This window comes from Meleagris gallopavo, chromosome 1 (assembly GCF_905368555.1).
Source record: "Meleagris gallopavo chromosome 1, MGAL_WU_HG_1.1, whole genome shotgun sequence".
NCBI classification, from domain to species: domain Eukaryota; kingdom Metazoa; phylum Chordata; class Aves; order Galliformes; family Phasianidae; genus Meleagris; species Meleagris gallopavo.
In genome coordinates this window covers 75724037-75742084 of record NC_139404.1, presented here as the reverse complement: position 1 = coordinate 75742084, position 18048 = coordinate 75724037, and the positions used below count along the sequence as shown (strand labels likewise).

The 18048-nt window shown below is 46.9% G+C and overlaps 2 protein-coding genes across 6 annotated transcripts; one reads left to right on the top strand and one right to left on the bottom strand.

The window, feature by feature from the left end:
* The first annotated feature begins 1843 nt into the window (after positions 1-1843).
* Positions 1844-12098, top strand: VAMP1 (vesicle associated membrane protein 1). Of its 4 annotated transcripts, XM_031554600.2 has the most exons (6): positions 1844-1972; positions 2505-2634; positions 3403-3561; positions 3810-3861; positions 6865-6944; positions 9015-12098. In XM_031554600.2, coding segments are annotated over exons 1-6 (435 nt in total). In that variant the 5' UTR covers positions 1844-1970; the 3' UTR covers positions 9027-12098. The 4 variants fall into 4 exon arrangements, with proteins under 4 accessions (XP_031410460.2, XP_085091285.1, XP_085091270.1 ...); XM_085235159.1 differs by lacking the exon at positions 6865-6944 and having other exon boundaries at positions 10172-12098; XM_085235144.1 differs by having other exon boundaries at positions 6865-12098.
* Positions 10497-17999, bottom strand: SCNN1A (sodium channel epithelial 1 subunit alpha). Of its 2 annotated transcripts, none has more exons than XM_085235049.1 (13): positions 17829-17999; positions 16964-17337; positions 16302-16557; positions 15295-15482; positions 14437-14537; positions 13629-13792; positions 13184-13282; positions 12897-13014; positions 12549-12627; positions 12184-12241; positions 12005-12060; positions 11396-11471; positions 10497-11184 (listed from the first exon to the last, which is right to left on the bottom strand). In XM_085235049.1, the coding sequence occupies exons 2-13, from the start codon at positions 17311-17313 to the stop codon at positions 10858-10860; spliced, it is 1872 nt and encodes a 623-aa protein (XP_085091175.1). In that variant the 5' UTR covers positions 17314-17337; positions 17829-17999; the 3' UTR covers positions 10497-10857. The 2 variants fall into 2 exon arrangements, with proteins under 2 accessions (XP_085091175.1, XP_085091178.1); XM_085235052.1 differs by lacking the exon at positions 17829-17999 and adding an exon at positions 17511-17698.
* Between the last annotated feature and the right edge of the window lie 49 nt (positions 18000-18048).

The window sequence follows — 18048 nt, the reverse complement described above, 5'->3', positions numbered from 1 at the left end:
TATGTTTTTATATATATATATGTAGTCATAATTATTTTCCTTTATCCTCGTAAGTAGTTTTATCTTAATTCACAAGTTCTACCTTTTTTGGTTGGTGTTTTGTTTTGTTTTTTTTTCTGATTCTCTCCCACATCGTTCCGGGAAGGGGGAGACTGAGCAAATGTCTCTGTGTTGCTTATCCACCTGCTGGCTTAAAGCACAACAAACCCCAAACTAGTGATACATAACAAGCAAGTGTCTTTTTCTTAATTTAGGCACTTAACTGGTTCGTGAAACTCCCAGCTTCTAATATTCCACAACTTCTTCTAGATCACTGAGAGAGGAAGCCATAGTGAGTCAAAGTTGGTTTCCCTCAAGTTCAGCATCTTTTTTCTCATAAAGTTTACGGTTATATGCTGCAGAAGAACTAGCACAACATCTCCAAGATGAGCATGCATCTGCCTAAATAATAGCTTGATTGCTAGGTAGTTGGAGAGGTTACCTGCTGACAACGTATCCTGTTACAGAGCAGTGTTGCTCCATCTTTAAAAGCGCTTGTTTGAAGCAAAAGGGAATGGAAAGAACTTTGGGTCTGCACCTCAGGAAGGTGAACCCAAATACTTTATTCAAGCAACTGCAAATTCCACATTCTCAGGAGCAGGGTAGCAGACCTGTGAGTCAGTTTTGAAGGAAGCCCGGTTCTTAAAACAGTATGTACTTTGTTCTAATGTGCAGTACTTCAGAAAGCAATATGAGGTGGATTATCATTCCCACAGGAAATAAATGACAAATTTAACAAGCCAGAGAAGCTGTGGTCATTATGGCTGACCCACACAGACTGCAGCCGCCCGTCACATTGGTGAGTTACGCTGTCAGAACAAGTCATGATTCAAAATCTGAGGGGAGGACAGACCTTGTGTCTGATGCTTCTCACATCCAGCTTGTGAACCACCATGAGCTATGGCCAAAGGATTCAAATGGAGACCAAGCAAGCACTTGGAAGAGGTGCAACAAATTTGTAGCTGAAAGTACATCAGAAACTGAGGAGCATCAGCGGGTCTCAAGGGAACATGCACTAAGAGAACCAAACCAGTAGTTCAGCAAGTTTCACCCTCTGTTATTCCCATAGTTTTGCCATGCTGAGCTGCATTCTTTGACATTTGGGAGTCCACACCAGCTGGCCATAGCTGCAGCTTTAACTTTCTGTATTCCTTGTAGCCACATGCTCTTGGCCCTGAGGCTGTAACGTGCAACGTAATGCCTCATGTATCTACTAATCATCCAAGTTTGTCATGGAAAACTTCAAACGATGTCCTGCTTTACCTTAAAGAAAAGTAATTCAACATAGGTCTGACCTGATTGCTTGCTGCTGCACAAAATGCTGCATGGAAACTTCTCGTCCTAGCATATTTCTGCTTTCCGTTTTGCAACCAAATGGAAGAACGCTCCCTTCTCATGTGGTAGGTTTCCCAAAATCTCTAGAGGAAAAGCCAAACTCAGTGCCGTTCTCGGGGCTACTGCCAGAGCCTAATTTCCCTCAGCTGGCAGCCAAGGCTTGAACGCAGCCCCTTGCGGGGCCTCATTCAGGTTTTCCTTCACGGCGGCAGCATGCCAGCAGCACCATACCCGGATTGCTGCAGCACCAGCGCGCAGCGGACTGTCGCGGCGCTGAACCCTGCTCTGATCGGGCGGTGCCAACCGGGGCCGGGACTCATTCCCGAGGAGCCCGGGGACAGCGAGAGGCGGGATTTAGAGAAGCGGCTTTCTTCACAGACGCCTCGCTGCGGCCGAGCCGAGGCGCGCTGATTGGCTTCGGAGTAGGAGAGGGCTGTGATGATTCGCTGGTCTCGGCGAGATCTTCCTGTGCTTACTTCTGACTGGCTGCCGACCCTGTGGGCGGGGCCTCAGCCGCTATAACTGAGGCGGCAGGTGGCGTGCGGGCGCTTCTGTCAGCGCGGTGCGCGGCGGTTTGTCTGAGTGCCGGCTGGGGGATGTGAGTGTCCGTGGGGCGGGAAGCGGCAGCGGCCGGAGATGCGGGGGCCGTGCGGGTTGGGACGGCGGGCGGGCGGTTGAGCGAGAGCGGGGCCGGCGGCCTGCCCAGCGGCGGCACGGAGAGTGGCGCATTGCAGCAACCGCAGGCCGGGCTGCGCGCACCGCCACCCCTCTGCCGGGGCGCTCCTGCTGCCCGCCCGCAGCGCGAGAGGTTGCGCGGGGCCCGTCCCTTCGTTGCAGCCCCCTTCCCGGCTCCCTGCTAGTGGGGCCCAGTTCCATCATCCCTCTCCCGGCGCCTGCGGTACGCTGCGGACCGCCTCCCGGTCACCTCCGTCCCTTCTCGGGAGCTGGCAGGGCGCGGTGCCAGCGCGGCCCGGCCCGCAAGCTGCCCGCAGCCGCTCCGGGGGCAGCTAAGGGAGGCTGCGGGCCCGGCGGCTGCTGCCTGCTCTCACCTTCAGCTCGGGGTGGGCATTTGTCCTTTAGCAGCTGAGGGTCTGATGTTATTTTCTCTCTGCCCTTGTGCGTTCCCGTAGGTCTGAACCAGCTCAGCAGCCTGCTCCTGGGGCCCCTGAAGGGGGTGCCCCTGCCGGGGGCCCCCCGGGGCCGCCCCCCAATCTGAGCAGTAACCGTCGGCTGCAGCAGACGCAGGCCCAGGTGGAGGAGGTCAGTAGCTGTGCTGCTTCCCTTAGGCTGTACGGGCGCTTGCGCTGCTCTGCTGCAATGATGCTCTTGATAAGTTTATGTTGCTGAAGAGGTGGATGCTTTTGGAATACAGATACGGGAAAGGCACTAATAATCAATGCAAGCACAATGTCTGTAAACGGGCTGGAGCTGAGATGAAATGGCTTTATATTTAAGAGCTGCGTAATTTTGGTTATGACATCTAAGGAGCAGGCCTGCTAGACTTCTTGTACTTCATATGACGTGTCTGTCATAGAAATAAACCTCTACAGGATCCAGAACAACTCTTAATTCCTGCTAAGTGAACTGTCAGAGCACGGGTTCAAAGTAAAATGTGAACCTTACCTGACATCGCAGAGTTGGGCTGCTGATATGCAGTAACTCCTTTATGCCTCGTTGGGGCAGCAACACGTAGCTCTAAGTTGTCTTTGTAGTTATCTTCCATTGAGCATGTGATCGCTGTTATGGAGGGGGTTGCTATAATCTTGATGGACTAGAGAACTTTAAAAACAAGTGAGAGCAGTGTGCTGCAAATGTAGTTTAATTATACTTGAAATTTTGCCTTAGCAGTGTGCTAGAATCTTTTCCCATTTCTAAGTAGGCAATAACCTGTTTATTTTACCCTCTTTATTCTTTGTTTCAGGCCTCTACTTGTTAGTAGTATCTCAGCGTTACTTTTTGGCTGTGCTACTGCTCTTACACTTGCAACTCTGTTTACCACTACCACTACTCCTGTTTTTCCTTCTGCAGGTGGTTGATATTATGCGAGTAAACGTTGACAAGGTACTGGAACGAGACCAGAAACTTTCAGAGCTTGATGACCGGGCAGATGCACTTCAGGCTGGTGCCTCAGTATTTGAAAGTAGTGCAGCAAAACTCAAAAGGAAGTACTGGTGGAAGAACTGTAAGGTGAGTTTCCTAGTGTTGTGATCTCTTTCATTAGAGGAAATTTAGTTTTCTTCGGGGCTTTCTGAGGATAGTTGGGACATAATAACCATTGCAACCATTTCAAATGCTTGGATTATTTCACTGTGGGAAGTCTTTGAGGCCTCAGCTGACCTGTCTTCAGCATCTGCCTTATGTTCCCTGGTTGTCACAGAAGCTGTGAACTTGCCAATTTGTTCTGAGTATTACTATCTGACAATCTCTCTTTCTAGATGATGATCATGATGGGAGTGATTTGTGCCATTGTGGTGGTGGTGATTGTAAGTAAGTACTGAAAAGCCCAGGATCACAGGTGAAGAAGCCCTAATTCCAGAATACTTTTCAAACTTTTGCTCTTTTTGGTTTATGATCTGGAGGGTCTTGTTTGCATAAGTGATAACTTCTTTCCTTGGGAAGGGGAAGCGATAGTGTTGGGACTCCCACAGTTACTGTGGAAATAGTATGCTCTACAGAGCAAGGAAAGGAAGTGGGGGTGGTCATCAATGTAGTAATTAGACAGCTTTATTACCAGGTCAGATAAACCTGTAAATATGAGGAATAGATACCTTGAAGTGGGTGGGTTTGCAAGCCCCTTTCCTGGTGGGGGATTTGGAGGTCTCTGGGGGACCTTTGATGTAACTTGCCCTTCTGTTCTTTCCTTTTTTTCCCCTCTTGCTTTGTGTCCAGTCTACTTTTTTACTTGAATGTAGCCCCTTCAGTCTGCAACCTGCTATCCCCTGTCACCTTGCCTGTCTCTTCTTGCCTCTGAATCTTCCCTTCCCTTCCACCTAGCTTCTTCATTGATTACTTTATTGGTTCTGATTTGTCGTCTTTTTTAAGATTATGAAGTGCTCTACTGATCATGGGTTAGACTTCCCAACAGCTGCAGCTTAAGAGAGGGTCATCTGAGCTGAGAGGAATAGGAAGCAGAGGAGGAGTGGGTGGCTATTATCCTGCTCTTCTGCAGGGAATTTGTGGCTTATTCTGGGGTGTAAGCTTGTTCAGTTAGTGCCTGTGTGAACTCTAGCAAATAAAGAATGCCTTAACGTAGTGCCTTTGGTGATGCAGGACTTCATCATGTGAGAAATTCTTGTGCTCTGCATAAAGAGTGGCAACATGCTGTATGCTTTTAATTGATGAAATAAAGGCTAGTTTATGCTGGTCAGTAACCATGATCCGTCTGACTGAGCTAGACAGTCATTTAGATTTCTCTAGTCATGCAGGGATGAGCACTCAAGGAAGTGATTTATTCTGCCTGTTATAAGTTGACTTGCTCTTTGAATGTGGACATTTCAGTTGTAATAAAAAGGAGTCAACATGATTACCTCAATGAAGTGCAACAAATTACATGTTGATATTGAAAGGAGTTTTGTCACTGTCTAAAGGGTCTGTGTGGGCATAAAATCTACTGCCAGAAGGAATAAATTACCAACAGCAAGGAGTGTGGTGGTATATGTGCATCAAATATTCCTTTCATCTATGCAGACACAAACAAGGACCTTGCAGCTTTCTACTGTCTTGCATCTTTCTGGAAGATGTTGGAGTTAGTGGCAGAAAAGAGAATGAGTTGTGCTTTCCAGTGTTACCATGTTGAATGGCAAAGGAAGTTCACTACATAGTAGATGAAGGTTGAGGAAATTGGATATACTGCACATTAGACTGAGTCACACAGGTTTTTAAGAATACCTGTTCTGCTTCTCCAACCAGAAAAGCCCTAACTTTTAGCAGGAGTTAAAAAGTATTTGAAGTGATTACCTAGGAATTCAAAGGGAAATGCTGCTCTGGCATGGATATTGCAAAGTGACATTAGTTGCCCCAGTTTGGCAGCATATATCTCTAGATGAAACTGAAATCTTTCTACTTCCTATGGGTTCTCCTGAGCTTAGATTTGGAGTGGTCTCTGCTGTAAATAAACTTACAGTGTGGAATGCCATGGTTTTCTGTAAGCAATCTCCCATGCTTTCAGAAAGAGCAGGAGCTGTGAATTGCTCAAATACGTTGTCAAACTAGAGGTTAAATGAGCTGTCCTGTTCCACAGTTTCTGCAGTTTTTTGAGGAGTGTATTTTTTCTTACAAGCTGAGCTGTAGCCCATAATCTGGACTGTAAAGAGGACAGCGCTTTAGTTGAGGAAGCTCTACCTCAAGCACAGAGTTCTGTCTAGGCTGAGGAGGATGTAGGGGAGAACATCACCGGCATTCCCAGGTGGAAGTACAAAAGATGGGAGGGGCAGATGCATTTTGTTGCATTGAGTATGCTGGAGAAGCCCCTTTCCTCCTCACAGGTTGTCTGGGAAGGGGCTAGGTTTTGCATGCTCACTTCCATGCCCCAGCATTTCATTTGCGCTGAGATCATCTCCCTGCAATTCCATCCCTCTCCACCTTGGGTGAGGGCAGAGTTGAAGATCTGCAGTGAAGCAGCCCTCGTCCCCTGAGCTAATTCCCTGTGGAACTGAGATGTGATGGACGGTCAGAAGTGCATCTGCTGAAGAGGAGCCAGGGTCTGCTTTGTACTACTTACGGCTATCATTCTAGGGGGTGGGCATACAAGCTTGAGGCCCCCAGACCAGCAATTCTCTTGAACTTTTCAAAACAAAGCCGTTGGTGCCCCCTTCCTCCTATTCTCTGGGGGCCAAGGTCCCCTTAGGCTGTCTCTTCCATTTCTTTCTCTTGGATGTTGTATGTTGCTGTCTCTTCTGCTACCTTTCCCCCCCTTTGTGTCTCTATGCATGGGCAAAAAATTTACCAAGGCCCTCTGAGTAAGAGCAAGGGACTCTGCTGTATGCAGCATTACAGCCAATTACGCACGTGCAATTTATTTCCTTCCTCTATAAACACAACTGTAATCTCTGGCATGTTGTAGTAATCAACTCATGTACTTTAAACCGCCTCAAAGAAACACAGTTCATCACCTTACTGAGTCTGTCTGGTCTGTTAGTGGGTGGGAAGGGCTGGGATCACAGACTGCTTTTAACACATTTTTAAACACATCGTTTTTATTGTCACTTCATTACCGTATACATAATGAAAGTTCTATCCCTCAAAGCAAGGAGCAGTCTCCTGTTGCCATGGTGCTGTATGTGTGGCTGACTCAGTGGTAAGTCTGTAACAAGACATGCAGACTAGAGGCTCCTCAAGCCAATTCTACTTCCAGCCACCATGTCCAACTGTGGTGTAATGCATAAGGAGGTGATTCCCCAAATGGATGTGTTGCCTTTGGGTTTCATTGACCTACTTGCAGGTCCTTAAATTTGGACAATAATTTTTCACTGGGGTTGGGATGGCTTTCAGGCTGTATTCAGGATCTGAATGAAGATCTCCTGAAGCAGGGTGATACTCACAGCATAGATAGGAGTATGGCTGGAATTAAGGTAAGTACCCCCTTGTTTTGCTTCACTTGTACACTTGAAACTCATTAAGAAGAAATGGGCAGAACTTGCTTTAAAATGAGACACCTGTGCATTTATCTGCACTTGCTATTATGATTTTGAAGTTGTAAACAATCCTCCCTGCAGCTTGTGGACCAAAACATTTTGATTGCAATCTTTGTCCAGGCTCAACTTTATGGTAGACCTATCAGAACAATGTATGTCCATTGGTGAAATTGAAGGCTAGGCTATCTCAAAAATGAAAACACTCTTGGAAGAGCAGGGATTCTGGACTGGCCAGTGAGTTAAAGTAGCACATACAGTCCAAATGTCACTACAGATCAGGCCTGCACAATCAAGCAATTAGTTCTGTCCTGTTTTTGCTGTGGGCAGGAAGGATTTTATTCTCAGAACACATGAAGACTCTATTCCATTGATGACATCATCTCAAAGTCCCTAGCCAAACCTGGAGACTTGTGCTCACTCTCCAAAACTGATCAACTGTCCTTTCTTCAAACTTCCCTTTGTCCAGACACAAGAACTTGTGTTGAAAATTTCCCAGCAACTCTTTCCTGCCCCAGATGTTGCTGTCTTCCTTCTCTTTACCCCTGCCTTTCCTGTCACACGTGTTCATAATTTCCTAATGTCATAATGTCATCACTCCAGCTACTCGTTCAAGTCTCTTTGTATGCTCTGAATGCTCCTGTAACTTTTTGCACCTGTGTATGGGACTCCTCTCATTTTGTTCTCCCCTGGTATTGTCTTGCATCATCTCCACACTCTCACATTCTCAAACCCTTTTTGCTAGAGGGTTGAACTGTTCAACCTCTCCTTTCTCATATCACTTTCAATTTCCCTGGTCCTACTACACTCTCATCTTAATGCTTTTCAGGTCCTCTCATTTGCCTGGAGCCACCAAAATAATTAGTGTCCCTAAATTTCTTAGACTGTATTCCTTTTCTTCCATAGCATGACATCCAAATGCTTTTAACTCTATCAGCTTGCAAATTTTTGCTACTACCACAGTCCCACAGACATTTGGGCCCTTTATACCCTGTCTCAGCTGGTTCTTCCGCATCCCAAGAGTTCAAATCCTTCTTCCTTATATTTCAGCAGCATTCTTACTTCATGCTCCAACTTGTCCATAAAATAATTTCTTCTTCTGCACCTTCCTTCCCCTTTTAGGCATTTTTCCCTATGTCTGTGGTTTTCCTAGGATGATGTGTTCCCAGTCCAAAGAGATCACTTCCTTTTCTTCAGTGTCCTGTGACCAGCAGTTGTTCCTTGTGTGTTTTCCATGTCTTCTAAGTAACTGCACTGTACTATTAATGTAACTAATAACTTTATCCTTTGTACAAATTCATAACTGAAAGTTGAAGGCTTTCACCTTGTTGTCCAATGAGTATCTCTGAATGCATATGTTCTTCCCTTTTCTCTAGTATTTCATATAGTCAGTGAAACACTCAATTTTCTGCACTCATTCCAGCACTACTGAACTCGCTTCTCATCAGCCAGACCAAATTCACTGTGCATCTGTTGAGCTGATAATTTATGGCATTGTCTGCTTACAGCAAGCATAGGGATTTTCTTGTGAGGATCGCCTGATCTCTCATACAATGGCAGTTCTTGCACTAATCCTTTGGGCAGGTACAGCTAATCCAGTTGCCAACCTGTACAGCAACTTCATGTTTGTACAGGCCTTTAGTTCTGGATTTATAGCCATTACTTTGAGTTCATCAGTCAAAGCTCAGATTTCAAATTTCACCACTTCTGCAGAAGAGATGGTGCACGCTTCCTCTAGGGAATTATTCTACATCTGAAGAGACCTTAAATATCTTTCAAGTAGCTATTGCCTCTGATTCATCTTTAGTTACTAAATTATGTGTGATGCAGTGGGTTGCATCAATGTTATGATTGTCACAAGGTACTGTATCATGTGAGGACTCATGCTTTAGTTTTATAGATATTCTAAGAAGTTCAGACTTGGTGTATGAATCATTATATGTTTCTGATATAGAGACTGCTTTATGTGTTGCACTTGTTACTTCCAATCTTTCTTTTCTTGATTTGGAGGTGGCTTTGTAAAACAACTGGCAGTGCCCAGTGTCACACTTCTGCTCATTCGTGTACCAGTGACTTCCTGAAGCAACCATCAGTAATACTGAATTTATGATCAGGAACTGGGCTGCAGGTGCAGCTTTCTAACTTCTTTTTGCTTTTGATCATTCAAGACTGCTTTAATTGTTGAAGTTTTTTGTTTTGTTTTATTCACTAGGTCTAGCTTTTAACTTTGCTTCTTAGCCAGCATGTTTTTACAGAAAATAAAAGTTCCTATATTGAGTCAACTTTTAGGGTGGGTGTTTTAGTGTTTTTCTTTTAAACACTTGTAGAAGTCTGTTTGTTTGTTTGTTTACAATGAAGGCTTCTCAGTACCCGTGCCTCTAAGTTGGGATGTTTGCAGGGCTCTCTCTCCTGCCAGTCTGAAGAACAAGAATGCCAATGACAGCTACTGCCCTTTCACCTCACCCTGCCAATTGCTGGCTTCTATTCCAGTAGAAAAACAGTATTTCTTCCCTTACACAGAAAGCATCAGCACAGCACTGGGACAAAGTTTGAAAAACTAAGATTTAAGTTTAGTGTTCATGCCTGTGAGGAATAAAATCACTCTGCTAGGAAGTGGAAAGTGCACTTAGGTAATCAAGGCAACAATAGTGCAACAGGCATGTTTAACATATCAAATGGGAGAATTAGGTAACAATACATACTTGTAAAGTTCTGCAGGTTTTCAAGTGTGGGGCACCTACCTTAAATTTTAAAAGTATTTTAAGCTGTGTCCAGTGAAGTGGATTTTCCTGTCTGTTAAGGATGTCACCCTTGCTCTCTTTGACACCAGGTAAAGTGCTGTGTAAACACCATTGCCAACAGATGCAGCAGACTACTTTTTTTTTTTAATAAGAAAAAATGGCAAGCTTTCTGCAAAAGATAAGGTGTATGCTGAGATCTCCAAATTGTTCTTTAAACTGGGGAGAGGGTCCTCTTCTAGAGGTAACCATCTATTATCTTTTGATCAGGCCAAAGTTTTCCCTGTAAGCATCTTACATTAAGGCCTGCAGCAGTTCTGTTTTATAATCCTTAGCAGAATAAGAGGGCACACTCTGGGCTGAGTTCAGTTCATCCTGAACCCCGTGGCAAACAAATGGCTGAATGTACATATGTATGGTGTATCACAGGGCAGGAGACTGTTACACAGTGAAGCTCTACCAATGTGCTATGGGCTGCTTTTTGTCCTGGTCTGAGGACAGCTACACACTTCAGCAACCTACCTAGACTATTGTGAATCACTTGGATTGAGATTGCCAGCAGCCTCTCCTCTGGGAGAAGAGAGGGTGTGCCGCTTGGTCTAGACATCAGAGCTGGCTGTTGGAAAGAGCAAAGTTGGGAAGAGCAACCAGTTTCCAGCCTCAGGGGAAGTTTAAGGTTCAGCCTGCTGAGAGACTTAAATCTCTGCTGAGACTCCATTTTGGTCCCTTGTCATACTACAGAGAAGGCCAGTCACACCTGCCAAACCTCTTTAATTAATAACAGATGAGAACTGTAGCAGCATCTTTGTTGCGGAGGAAAAAAAAAAAGTATGTACATGTAAAGACTATAAGGAATCTGAGCTGACATCTCCTGAGCTGACATCTCCCCTTTGCAAACACTAGATTGACTCTCATCCCTGGTGATCCCAAGAGCAATAGTGTTTCACAAGACTGAAGGATTCACATACGATAGTAAAAGCAATTAACCACAATACAGTCTTCTGCTATGATCGAGGCAGAGCATCCCAAAAAGAATGAAAGGTACGTCCCACAGAGAAAGTATACAGCTTCTGGTCCAGCTGCCATCTAACTGAATTATGAAATAAAGCTCTGCCTCACTCATGTCCTGTCTCACCATCCTTGCTTGGTCCACATGGTTCCAGACTGTTGTAAGATGGCAGTGTGGTCACTACAGCCTCAACAGTGAAGCGGTGTGGAGCACCAAGTCCTGATGCCTCATCTTGGAAGGCAGTGTTATCATGACTATTTGGAGGGGGCCTTGGGGAGGAGTGCCACCGCTTGGAGCGGAACCAGCGGAAGGCCAGGATGAAAGTGATGACAATGAAATCCAGAATCAGCTCTGCAAGCTCCATCACAGATAGGACAGAGGATCCAAACCAGAGACTCCACTGATTCCCAAGCTGGGACAAGAGAGTCACTACCTGCAAGAGAAAGAAATAGGGAGTGATGAGAGCGTTTGTTGGAGGCTTTTGCTTCTCTGTCTGCTCTCATTGCTAGTACCATCATGGCACTGGGGAGTTTTTCACCATCCTTCACAGGAAAAGACTTGAGAGTCAACAGTGCTGCTGGAATGAACACCTGCCATGCAGACGGACTTTGTGGTGTAATAGGTGGATGTGGTAAAGTACGTACTGTGAAGGCTGGTGACTCCCCATTGGTCTTGTAGTTCCATTCCTCAAAAAAGATATTCACTTTTGCAACTCCATTCCTGTTAACGAAAAATGGGTATGAGCAATGCTAAATATGTATCCTTGCATTTCTTCACTAAGCTTAGCCATCTTCTGTCTCCTTCTACTTCCTGTGCTCCTTAAACATATACCACCTAGTATCTTTTCTCCATTTCCAGAATTCCCTCAGTTTTTATGAAAATCTGAGGGACCAATTGTGCACTTCCGAGACTGCACTGTGAACTCCAGCATTTGTGTCATAAGTCGGTAAGTGCCAACTCCTGCATTGCTCTCCCTTCCCATTCTTTCACTAGCCCTTACTGTGACTCTGAACCATATGGCAGGAGCCTTTGAGTTACTCTTTTCAGACTAGCAGCTAACCTTGTAAGAGTCTTCACTTGGATTCCCAGTCTTTGTTGAAGTCACAGTTTCTCTCTGCTGACTCAAGTCCACTGCCCTTGCCTCAAGTCCATGCACCATCACTGATTTAATCTGAACTCTGCCCACTCCATTCACCCTTTTTCCACCTGGACTACTTCTGGTTTTGATAAAATCTCTGTAAATGGTCTCTCACCTCTTGGATGTTATATTGTATTTGTTCTGTTGTGAAAGCATGTAAAAAACCCAATCCTGAAATGAAAGTGCAATAAATTATGTGACTGCAATCACCTCTGTAGATTTGGAACCAGTTGAGGGGGAGGATTAAACCAGAGTTCAGAGCAGTGCTGTGAAGCCAGGACGCTACCCTCTTACCTCTGAGACAGCAGAAGGCCAGCGAGAGTATCCAGCAGAGAGCTGGTATTCTGTCATTCTGTAATACAGGAGAGTGTGTTAGCTGTTGAAGTGGTCAGAGCCACGAGGCTAGGTCTCAGTCCCCAGGCACACCTGGAAACTCCCTCCCATGTTGAAGTTGTGCCCACTTCCCACTGAGCTTCTGCACAATCTTCAGGAGCTCGCCCCAGAGCTGACACTGATGCTCCTCAGCCATTTTGCCTTCCTGATGTGAGAAATATCATTCAAGTCTGCACTTCAGCTAGTGGCTCAAGCTTTTGCCCTGGTCAGTGAATGCTTTCCAACATCCTTAGGAATAGAGAGTTCCCAGTAACTTACAAACTTACTTGCAAGGTTTCCGACATTTGTGGAAGCAGCCCAGCACATCAGCTTTGAATTCAGCAAGGAGTTTATAATAGCAGTAGCCTAAGCAGCAGAGAAAGTAAATCCAGATAAGCTCACAGTATCTATATGAAAAGAAAGTAATGTGCAATAGCAGAGGGAATACAAAGAGTTCCTTCCACACATTCAGAGGAACTATCGAAGAGAAGAGTGTCTTTTGGCTGTCCCATATCAGAAAGCCTCATTTAAAACAATTAAGAGTTACTGGACATGAAGTGGGCCAAACAGGTTCAGAAGGCATGAGATTTACTTTGTAATATTTATCATATAAATCCTCTCCTGTAAGTACTTACCCCAAGCTATGTGCTTCGTGTAGTCACAATACTCTGCTCCATCAGGTAAGGGATAAAAGTAATAGGCACAGGAGCAGCGCTCTACCATGTTGAGCTGAAAGCAGGAACGAATGCAGACCTGCGAGCACATAATATGGAAATGTTTGAACAGGGGAACCAAAGCTTTTATGCCCTGTCTCACATTATCCTATTAACATTGCCCATGGACAAGCACAACTATTAGTGGAGTGAAGCATTCCAGGAAAGCTGGGAAAGGAGCTGGCATGGAACCAGCGATCACAGGTTACCTGTTCAGTGTAGCGAGATGAGTACAAATTTTGCACTGGCACATCACTGCCATCCTCTGTACAGTCACTGTAACTGCCCCCAAGACGCTCAGTCATCTCCTAGAATATCAAAGTCATTTCACAAAACAACTAGCACTCTGTTGTCCTATCTCTACACTTCTGTGCTACCCACTGACCCACTGTTTTCATCACTACCCGCTCCTTATGCTTACCTCTGGATGCCAGCTTCCCCTGCTTACCCCTGTTTCATTGTTCTCTTACGAATTGCAACCATCCAGTCTGGTAAACTGCTGGTATTCCTGCCCCCCCTTCATTCCAGATGATTAATCCTCTCCCTTTAACACCTTCAGTCCAGGACAACCCATCTGTATCTATCCGCCAAGTTACACCTTTTCACACTGAAGTCCCACATCCACAGCTCTTAACCCTGCTGCGGCTGCCTCACCTTCCTCATGCTGATGGAGGTCTCAATACCTGGACGCACGTTGAAACCCCCATCATCCATGAAGGCTGGCTCATTCTGATCGTGGACCATGACCCTGGCTCCAGTTACTGTTGACAACAGAGGGATGAAATCATTCTGCTCGGTGCGCACCACCAGAGAGAGGCCTGAGGACATGCCAGAGAACAAGAGATGTCACAGGTGGCCATCATGTGGGAAAGGACAGAGAGCAGAATAGAATATTGAGTCTGGATCAATAAGAAGTAAAGGGAAAGAAATGTTGACCCTAAGCTGAGTGGGAATGAGAGTGTGGCTGAAGGGAGACCAGAGAGAAGGCTGGAGGCTGGAAGCTCAAGGAGAGGCTGGAGAAAACTGGATTTCTTAATTGCTACTTAGAAAAAGTAGATCTGGGAATGGAGAGAGATTTCACAGAGAGAAATGGAATTGGGCCCTAGGGGGGCTTCAGAAAGTTAAATCAGCTGCTCAAAACTGTAAGTGCCAAAGGAGGAAGTCAAGACTAAGCTGTCAGAAGGACAGCACTAGAGCTAAACAGAGACTTCAGGAGCAGACAGTGAAAGTCCAGAGGGAGCAGTGAACGTAAGGATCAGGCACTGATGGGAAAGAGAGTTCAGTAGGACAGCAGTGAAGAACAGCCATGTCCATAACACAGACACCTCCACATGAGTCAAAGCAGAGCTGGGATGAGACAGAGCAGAGCTGCAATCTACCACCACCACTGTCTGCCTGTAACTCCTCCAGCCTTCCAGACACCCTCCCTGGGGAAAACAGTTAAGCCGAAAGTGCCTCTCACCATTACTGATCCCAGGCAGAGAGGATGTCCACAGGCTGCTGCTGTTGTCATTGAAGGTGTAGCAGTTCCCATACAAGGGATGGTGGAAGTGGGTGTAATTCCTGTGATGGGAACAGAAATATTCACACAGGTAAGAAGAGCTGCAAGACCAAGAAGAACTTCCTGAAAGGAACAATTCTCTTTTCCACCTGCACAGAGAGAGGCTTAGAGCAGATGGGCAGTGTTTGTTATGTAAACTAGCCTGAACAGGGAAAAGCAATTAAAATCTGCTGTAAAAAATGTCCTAGAGCTAGACGGGTTTTTATCCATTTTCTTGTATTGCTAGCATTTGATAGCCAGGATGGGCTTTTTTTAGCAGCATCAGCAATTACTGTATTATCTTAATATTGACAAAGCTCTTAGCTCTCTGTACCCCTTGCCTTGCTGATGGGTTTAATTTCATTGCTCTTTAGGGCTTCTAAATCATAATGGCAGGAGAGAGGTGCAATGCTGTATTCACTGTCTTTCTCTTCTCCTCTTCCCATATCGGTCTGATATGTATGACTTCAGCATTGCACGTCACCCTCACACCAGCCTTCTATGTTGTACACTTGGGGTTTGTAGCAGTATATTTCATTTCTGTGAAATTCAGGGGAAGGAGAAACCATCCTCTGAGGTCCATAGCTTCAGGTCACAGAAAGTCTGATCCTGGTGAGCACAACCCTCAGGAAAGACTTGAGATGCTGCTTGAGAAAATGGAACCTGAACAAAGAACAGCCCCACCTTGGGAAAGAAGTTCTCTAACATGAATTCCCCTTGAACCCAGGACAAAATGCAGGTGTCAGTAGGAATAAACAGTGGGGTGTTTCCACCACTTACGCCTTGTCACATGTTGCTTCATTGAAGCGGCAAGCATAAATAAAATTCTCAAAGTCAGACTCATCCAGGTCTTTCGCATCAGGCACCTGTGCCAGGATGTTGATGTAGTGAAAGCTGTACCATTCCCGCACTGCATCCACTCCTGAGGAGTAGGTCTGGTGGAAACAATCCTCATTGTTTTCACTGCACTGTGAGAGTGAAAAAGCAACTGTATCAGGAAAGTCTTGTCCCAGAGGAAGTGGCTGTGCTCCCTTATCAAGATATAGAAACAAAGCAGAGTGAGCAAAAATGCTCTGCGGCACTGCTGTGCTCAAGAAAAAGGCAATCAGTAGCATGGGGAAAAGTAATCTCTCAGTGGAAGCGAAACACCAGGTCAGCAGGCATGGGTGAGTGAGACTGTAAACAGCAAATTGCAATGTGGTGTGCAGTGTGATGTACTGTATATAAAACCTATGTGATATAAAACCAGAAGCTTTAAATTCTAGCATGTGGAGCCCTCCCTTCAGGGTGTGTCCAGAGAAACTTGGTGACCCCGTGAGAACTCCATTTAACTGGCAAATGATTCTCTTCAGTGCCTTTTAAAATGCAAATACCCTAGGGCAAAGAAGATACTGCCCAGGAGCAAATATGGCCATGATCACATTCTGCATGGCCCACAGCCATGCAATACCATCCCCTCAACAATTACCTAGCAATGCAGTGGCTGTTAGTAAATAGCTTTGAAAGACTGATGTAGCTTTCAGGAAGGACAAGGTTTCCCTGTCTCACCTAGGAACAGACAGGCACTGACACGGACAAACTGACAAGTCTTCCACATGAATAGGAACAGGACTTGGGGAGCAGTAATATTTTGGGAAAAGGCTTCAACTCCACTTCATCTGTCATCAAGAAAAGCCAGCAACAAAAATCCCTCTATATGAGGAAGGGCATGGTCACAAGGCTAACAAGACAGAAGTGGCTAGACAGGGGTCAGAGTGGGTAGCTCAGAACACATCTTGGGATCTCACCAGAACAAAGCCAATTTTCCAGTCGTTCTTGTCCACCGAGGGACTGTTTTCTGGCAAGCTGACCAAGTTATCTCGCTTCTGCCTCCGCAGAGGATGGCGCTGAACATGATGGAGCAGGCTCCTCGAGGTACGCCTTCGTGAGAAATGCGCTGACCCATCACTTCGTGCCAAGGACATGTTATAATCATAAAGGTCCAACAGTGTCTGATGGGTGATTTGGTCCAGTTCATCGAGCTTCTTTCGAATGGCACTGTACCTATACAGTGGGAGAGAGGAGCCTGCAGGTTACGGCTGGATGCATGTGAACTGTTCTGAGTAAGACGTGTGGCAGAGTTTAATGGGGTGATTCAGGATATTCCCACTGACAGCTGAAAATCAAGCCCCTTTGCTGGAGGCCATTGTTCCTTGTAGGAGATAAGGAAGTGCAACTGCTTCTGCCTTGGGAAAGTTTTCAGAGCAGCCCAGTAACACACCACCAGGTAGAGCAGCTTAAATGAACACAATTTACTGCGAATGCCCTGTGGCAGCAAAGGCTCACAACAAGCTTCCCTTTCACCTGCCCTTCTACAAGTCAAGGACCAAGAAGAAAACACGAATACATGCCTGTATCCTATGCCCGTGGAGGTCAAGGCAGCTGAAAGCTCTGGGAGATCATTTCTTACCTGTATGGGTTAAGTGTGCACAGCGTCACTGCAGGGAAAGTCAGCCTGTCCGAGTTGAGGTTGAGGTTGAGGTTGACAGGGTAGCTGAAGTACTCCCTGTAGAGGATTCCAAACTGCCAGTACATTAAGCCGAAGGTGAGAAAGAAGAGGACAGACCAGAAGGCCGTCTTCATCTTGTTCTTTTTAGAGCACACCAGGCGGATAGCTCCATGGATGGTCGTGTTGCTACAGAAGAACTGGAACAGCTCCTGGTAGGAACCATAGAATTCGATGAGGCCCTCCCTCTCATCTTCCTTCTGCTGCTGCTCCACTTCCTGCTTGCACTGCCTCGTCTTCTCCCCTTGTGGCATCTTCCCTGCCTTCACAGACCCACCCTGAAACACAAATTAAGAGCGAGGTGGGCTTCCCACAGGATCACAGCTCCGGAAAGCCGATGCTCCCACCCCCTCCTCCCTCATCCCACCAGAGCCCAACAGGTGACAGACACTCCCCGCTTCCCACCCGAGCCCGCAGCCCTCCCACAACCGCCGACCCCCGCGGGACTGACGCGGGGCGCCGTGCCCATAGCGGGACCGTCCCGCGCCGTCGGGGCGGGAGGCGGCGGGCCGGGAACGGGGCCCAGGGCTCGCTCTCCCCGGCGCTGCCGGCTCGCTCGCAGCTCCCTGGCTGGGCTGGGACCGGTTCCTTTCCAGTTGGAGCCAGCACCCCGCCCGGCTCCTGCCCTGCCAGCCTCTCCCCGCCCACCCCTCCTTCCCTTCCCCTTCCCCCCGGGCCGCTCCCGGCGAAGAAAAGCCTCTTTAAACTCTCAAGTGTCCGCGGCCGGGCGTGGGCGGCTGAGGGCCCGGGGTCTGCTCTAGGGGGTCACCTTGGCGGCGCCGCGCCGTCGGAGATCACTGCGCGGTGGCGTCCCGGCGGCCCCCGGGATCCCGCCGGGCGCTCGAGGCCACCGCGGAGTCCCCAGCAAGGAGCCGGCAGCCCTGCCCCGGCCAGGTGGGGCACGGGGAACGGCGCTGCCCCCCACCGCCCCTCCCGGCGGCGGAGACGTGGCGTCCCGGCGGTGATGTGGGAAGCGAGGTGGAAGGGCT